Raw genomic sequence first — 6,596 nt, 5'->3', positions numbered from 1 at the left:
ATGCTGACACGTGCACCGCCGGCTGTCCCACACAGGCCGACACGTGCACCGCCGGCTGTCCCACACAGGCCGACACGTGCACCGCCGGCTGTCCCACACACGCCGACACGTGCACCGCCACCTGTCCCACACAGGCTGACACGCGCACCACTGGATGTCCCACACAGGCCGACACGCGCACCGCCACCTGTCCCACATGCGCCGACACATACACCATCACCTGTCCCACACAGGCCGACACATACACCGTCACCTGTCCCACACGCACCGGCACCGCCACCTGTCCCACACACGCCGACACATGCATCATCACCTGTTCCACACACGCCGACACATACACCGTCATCTGTCCCACACAGGCCGACACATACACCGTCACCTGTCCCACACACGCTGACACATACACCGTCACCTGTCCCACACACGCCGGCACCGCCACCTGTCCCACACACGCCGACACATGCATCATCACCTGTTCCACACACGCCGACACATGCATCGCCAGCTGGCCTCAACAAGCACCTTTGCACTAGAGTGGGAGCACCAGTGACAAGGAGGGTCCAAGGAAACTTGAACGTCAACCTTTCAACAAGGGGAGTCTATGCATGTTATGACTTGCATCATCAAAAATTAAAAACACAAACCACATGATCCAGACTACTCGTGGGCTGCCATATCGCTGAAGTGTCGAGTTCAGCACTGTATGATTTCTCCTCACAAGACTCACCCTACCCACTTGGTTTCCAGCAAGGTGAGTAACACCTGAGTCCCATATCACTGTAGCATCGAGTTTGGCTCTATACAATTTCTCCTTGAGAGAGACTCACCCAACCCGCCTGGTTTCCAGCAAGGTGAGTAACACCTGCGTCCCGCTGACGAGGCAGCTCTCTGTCCTGTCCCCGTCAAACATGTTCTTCAGAAGCTGCTCCACACAGTCCTGCCTGCTGGACACACACAGAGGTCACTGCCTGGCAAAGCAGACACACACACAAAGGAGGCAAGGATGGTTCTTCTTCCCCATGGAGAACCCCAGCAAAACCCTAAACCTGCGCAGGCTCAAGGCCAGGAGCCGGGGTTCTCACGACATTCCAGCTGCTGCTGACCCACACACTCGACCTGCCCTCTGGAAACAGGCCCCAAGTTAACATGGGCTCTGAACGTGGGGTTCATTCCACAACCAGCTCATTAGAATGTGAATCAGAGGAGGTGGCAGCACATCCTGGTGCTCAGAGCAGGGCTCAGAGATGTCCCCATGACCCAGAAAGGGAGGCCCATCAGCACCACGGCCCACCAGCACTCACGACTCCAGCGCTGTGAGGAGGGGGTCTGGCTCCAGAGCCTCTTGCAGCTGACTGCCCTGGTCTCTGCCCAGCCTAACAATGTCACAGAGAGTCTGCGCAGCGTTCGACTGCCTCTGAAAAGACAAGGGAGGCACAGAGCCCATCAGTGTGGAAAAGAAACAGCAGGATCAGTCACTGGGCACGCAGGGTGCGAGCCCTGCCACTGGCTCCTCTGGGAGATGCGGACTTTTGTTGTTCAATATAATCGTAATGTTCAAATTCTTTTTCATTTATTTTTAAGATGTGGAACTTTCTCTAAACCATTCTTCCTAAAGATTCCAGACAACAGCTTAATTTCAGAGAAATCTGTGTCTGCCTTTTCCATGTTCAAAATATATATCTAGTTAGATTTTTTTTTTCAGTTGTATTGAACCATCTTCAGGAATTCAAAACAAGGTTAATAATGGTCAGATATGCAACGCAGAAATATCTGAAATATACTGAATATGTGGCCATGTTATTGATACTGTATTTTAAATGTAATAAAAGGTGTTGGTATTATTCAGAATGAGTCCTGTGCAGACAAAGGTGGTCAGAGAGAAACACAACCCGACTCCCCGCAGCTCTGGTTCACATGCTGTGGGAAGATGAGGAAAAGGAAACACTCACAGGAGTATTCTAGGGAGAAAAGAAAGCAGCCAGGTTGGCTCTGGGGTCTGCCTGTGGTACCCAGGACAGGCCATCAACATGACACCCACGTGCACGGGTGGGCTCTGGTTCTCAGGCAGGGTGGCCTCTCCCATCTGTCTGGTCAGCCCTGTGGCTAACGGAGAACAAAGTAGGCTGGCCAGGCAGCAGTGAAGGCCTCAGACACGAGTCAGCACCATTTTCAAATTTGCCAAGGGACTCTGTGGTTCTGTGTACAGCTAGTGCTCGACTTACGACCACGGTCGGGACCGTGGACCGGTCGTAACACGATTTGGTCGTAAGTTGAGTAGGCTATATATACAGTTGAAATGGTGCACGCGGAGATGGTAGTGCTGCCAGAAGCTGGTCCGCACTGTCGTACGCCCAGCTGGGCAACGTTTGCGCTGCCAGACGCACAGCAGTTGCGGCTAGCGATTGTGGTCGTAAGTTGCACAGGTGGTAAGTCGATCAATACCTGTATAGACAGATATGTGTAGTGCATAGGAAAAGGCCTGCTGGGATATATCCCCAACTCTCAACAGGAATTACCAGAGGAAGCCCCACTGTCACCTTAGGTACTTCCAGGGTGGCTTCTAGGGGGCCCCTAAAGATCCTCTCCTGGAGTTCATGACCCTATAAGCCCCACCTCTTTTTGTGTGGGCTGGACCCAGTCACCCAGGTCTGAAGAGCAACAGACAGTGAGAGTCAGGGAAAGATCAGATGCCAGGTCCTGTGCTGCCCAGTGGAGACACCACATGTGCAATGCTGAGGGCGGCCTCACTGACAGCCCTGAGGAACTGGGCACTGCCACGCCATCTGTGACCAGGGAACTGGCCTCTCCCCCAGTGGAGCTCTGAGATGACTGCAGTTTTGTGACAGACTGGGCAGAAGAGCCACGAAGCCACGTTCAGATGCCTGACCCACAGAAACTGATACTGCTACAGGCAAAAAAGGCTTGCCATAGCAATAGCAACTAAGTTTCAGGGTAATTTGCTATTCAGTTACAGGTGAATAATACAATTCTATTAGAATTTTTCTTTGGTTCTTTTTTTTTTTGGAGAGACAGATTCTCACTCTGTCGTCTAGGCTGGAGTGCAGTGGCACGATCTCGGCTTACTACAACCTTCGCCTCCTGGGTTCAAGCAATTCTGCCTCAGCTTCCTGAGTTGCTGGGATTACAGGAACACGCCACCATGCCTGGCTAATTTTTGCGTTTTTAGTAGAGATGGGGTTTCACCATGTTGGTCAGGCCAGTCTCGAACTCCTGACCTTGTGATCCACCTGCCTTGGCCTCTCAAAGTGCTGGGATTACAGGCGTGAGCCACCACGCCTTGCTGGTTTGTCTGTTTTTTGAGACAGAGCCTTGCTGTCACCCAGGCTGGAGCACAGTGGCATGATCTCGGCTCACTGCAATCTCCCCTTCCTGGGTTCAAGTGATTCTTGGTGCCTCAGTCTCCTAAGTGGCTGGCATTACAGGCACCTTTCACCATGCCTGGCCAGGCTGGTCTCAAACTCCTGACTTCAAGTGATCAGCCTGCCTTGGCCTCCCAAAGTGCAGTGATTTCAGCCACAAGCCACTGTGCCCGTCCTAGAATTGCTTTTATAACACCCATATATTAGTTTTCAGTTAAAAAAAAAAAAAAAAAAAAAAAGCTGAGGCCAGGTATAGTGGCTCATTCCTGTAACCACAGCACTTTAAGACGCTAAGGTAGGAGGATCGCTTGAGGCCAGGTGTTTGAAGCCAGCCTGGGCAATGCAGTGAGACCTCATACCTGTTTAAACAATAAACAGCCTAGAAGCCAGGCATGGTGGCCCACTCGCCACACTGCCCACTTGCCACGCTGCCCACTCGCCCAGGTGAGCAGGAGAATCTCTTGAACCCAAGAGGCGAAGGTTGCAGTGAGCCAAGATCGCACCACTGCACTCCAGCCTGGGCAACAAGAGCAAAACTGTCTCAAAAAAAACAAAAAAAAACACAAAAAACAAACCAGCCTAGAAGTTGGTGCTTTAATAAAGGAAGAAAAACACCTAACTGATCCTCATCTTAGGAAAGGAATGACTCGCTCCTCCCTCCCTCCCTTGGCCCGCAGCAGTGGGTGATTGGGAGCTGCAGGCCTGGGGCTGGCATGCACGAAGCTGGCTCAGTAAGCAGCACACTCACATCTTCGTCCTCACTCGGGTGGATCAATTCCACAAGCCTCTGGATGACTTTCTCTTCATTCAGCCACTGAAAGAGAAGAGGCCCTTCAGTGTCTCTGTTCAAGTCCAAGTAAACGGAAGGATAGCCCTTTGGTACAGAAGTCCATGCACCCCAGTGTTCTAGAATAGACAGTCTCTGCCTGACACATCCAGACCCAGAAAGAACACATAATGACTGAATTCTGGGAGTGGACCAAAAGATTATAAGGGGTAACCACTACCCCTCTGTCCTGATGGTGCATATGTGAGCTCTGTCTTTAGGACTTATCTCTAAGGATCAGCATGCAAATGAGCCAGGCAAGCTGAAGCCCAGGAGCCCTGCTGGATGTTGAAGTCAGAGAAGCCTCAGCTGCTCCCTGCCGCATCGGGGCCTTCCCAGGATGAGGAAGGGTAAATCTACCCTGGTGAGGCCACAGGAACACTGTGGGGTAAAGCTCAAGGGCAACAGGGGCCCAGTGTGAGTGTCAGGGGTCCAGCAGGTCTGGGCCACACCTGGCTCCCGCACTGCACTGCCACCCTGTGCCAAATTCCTTATCTGAAAATGGGATGACCTGTCCCCACATGGCTACTTTGTGAGCTGAATCAAGCAGCTAAAAGCCTGCCTGGAGTACAGTCATGCAGCTTCCCACTAACAGCTACGACATAGCCACACCGCTAGTGCTGATCCTGTGTCCACTGTGTAAAGGTTGGCAGTGGTCAGTCATTCCTGCTGAGAAGCTGCTCCCTGAGGAAACGTTACTAACCTGAGTCAGAGTGACCACCTGGATGACTCCTGGCTCCAGGAGCTGGGAAACAGGCAGAGGGCCTCAAGGTTTACGCTACTCTATTTTAAACCTCACCACAAAGCTGGCCAAACAGTGAGCAGAAGTTTGTGCAGCGCTGATTTCCTGGGCTTCTTCGGGTGGCATCCTCCTCTATTCAGGGACTACAGGCACCTGCTCTCACTGACTGAACACCATCAGAATGGATGCATCCATACTCCAGGGTAGACGATGGGGATCTGCAGGGAACTGCTGTCCACCAGGGCTTTCCTGGCAGGCACAGACCTGGACATGGGGCCAGCACCTCACTGACCTTCTGCTCTAAGCCACGTGGCTGGGCGCTAGCAGGGGAAAAGGAGGGAGGCCAGGAAAGTCCATTTCAGCCTCTTCACAGAGCAGGAAGCTGGAGACCGCAGGGAGAAGGGACCTCTCTGCTCTGTACTTCTGAGCGAGTTGAGTCAGGACAGCAGAAAAGGTACATACAGGCTACAATCCTTGACAAGAACCCCTAACAGCCCCACGAAGAAATGCACGCTGGGTAGAGAGATGGGGGCTGGGTGCCCTGATGCTCTGAGCTCCTGCAGTTAACCAGCTGGCTTCCTGCAACGCCCATGCCCTCAGGAATTGAGGGGACTCCCAGACTCACGTGCAGGACTTCCTGCCGGAGCCCGGCTGGCTCCACACAGCTGACCAGGCGCAGAAGCAGGTCCATAAGCGCTGAAGTGCCGATGTGCTTCAATACCAGGCTGATGAACTTGTCCTTCTTCTTCAAAAATGTAATCACCTGAAATCACACACACCTGATAGGCAGGCAGGGCCGACCCTGACCACTGTGACATGCCGCCTCCAAAAACCCTCATGGGCAGGTTGAACTGTTAATTACATTCTGCAGAAATAACGGAAAGACCCAGACAACATGATAAGCAAGCCCTCTCAAGGGACAGGCAGAGTCCTAGAGGCAGTGCTGCATGTGAGGGCCTGGGCAGGGGGAGGCACAGCTGTGGCTCTGCACCAACAGGACACAGCTGTCCCGGGGGGAAGCACAGGCCACCGTGAGCAGCTGCCATTCAATACCTACTGGTTCAAGTTTTTCCAACAGAAACGAATGGTGCAGCCAGAGCTGAGCTGAGCTGATGGCCAACGCTGGCAGCCCCTGGGTGAGAACGCAAACCCAGGGAGCACAGAGCGCACACAACGCCCGCTGCTGACCACAACCCGTGAATGGTTGAAGGGGAAAGAAGACTGAGGTTTTAGAAAAGAAAAAGAGGCATTCTGCGGCTGGCTGATGACCAGTGCCAACAAGGTGTGGACAGCTAAGTACGAGGACACGGGGGACACGGCACCCATCACGGACACAGTGGGCTGCTCAGATGGCAGATCCCAGGTAACAGTGAAAAGGTGAAGGCTGGGCTCGCTGCAAATTCAGCTCAACTCAGCCTACAGATATAAGTGCCTGCTATGTCCAGGCCACTGGGCTGCGGGCTGGGGTAGATCCAGCCCTTCACTGGAAACAATGAAAACAGAGAAGGTGACCTGGCTGCAGGACCTCAGCCTCAGTCCCTAGTGCTGCGATGAGGAGGAAGAGTAGGAAAGGGAGTGGTGAGAAAAGAGGGAAGGGGAAGAAGGAAGAGGGGGAGGAGAGCATGGGGGAGGAGGGGAGGAGGGGAAG

At 53.3% G+C, this 6,596-nt stretch overlaps 1 protein-coding gene across 9 annotated transcripts in view; it reads right to left on the bottom strand.

The window, feature by feature from the left end:
- PPP6R2 (protein phosphatase 6 regulatory subunit 2) overlaps nt 1-6,596 on the bottom strand; it is a 99,090-nt gene that overhangs the window by 23,647 nt on the left and 68,847 nt on the right. For 6 of the 9 annotated variants that reach the window (XM_017504928.2, XM_017504926.2, XM_037730088.1 and 3 more), the window contains 4 exons: nt 5,574-5,711; nt 4,129-4,194; nt 1,302-1,414; nt 828-944 (listed from right to left, as the gene is read on the bottom strand). In XM_017504928.2, coding sequence (XP_017360417.1) covers nt 828-944; nt 1,302-1,414; nt 4,129-4,194; nt 5,574-5,711 — 434 coding nt within the window. The remainder of the gene's footprint in view (nt 1-827; nt 945-1,301; nt 1,415-4,128; nt 4,195-5,573; nt 5,712-6,596) is intronic. The other 3 variants (XM_017504929.2, XM_017504919.1, XM_017504921.1) reach the window with 1 other exon arrangement.

Source organism: Cebus imitator, unplaced genomic scaffold (assembly GCF_001604975.1).
Source record: "Cebus imitator isolate Cc_AM_T3 unplaced genomic scaffold, Cebus_imitator-1.0 Scaffold329, whole genome shotgun sequence".
In the NCBI taxonomy this organism is placed as follows: Eukaryota; Metazoa; Chordata; class Mammalia; order Primates; family Cebidae; genus Cebus; species Cebus imitator.
This window is presented reverse-complemented; position numbering and strand designations above follow the sequence as displayed.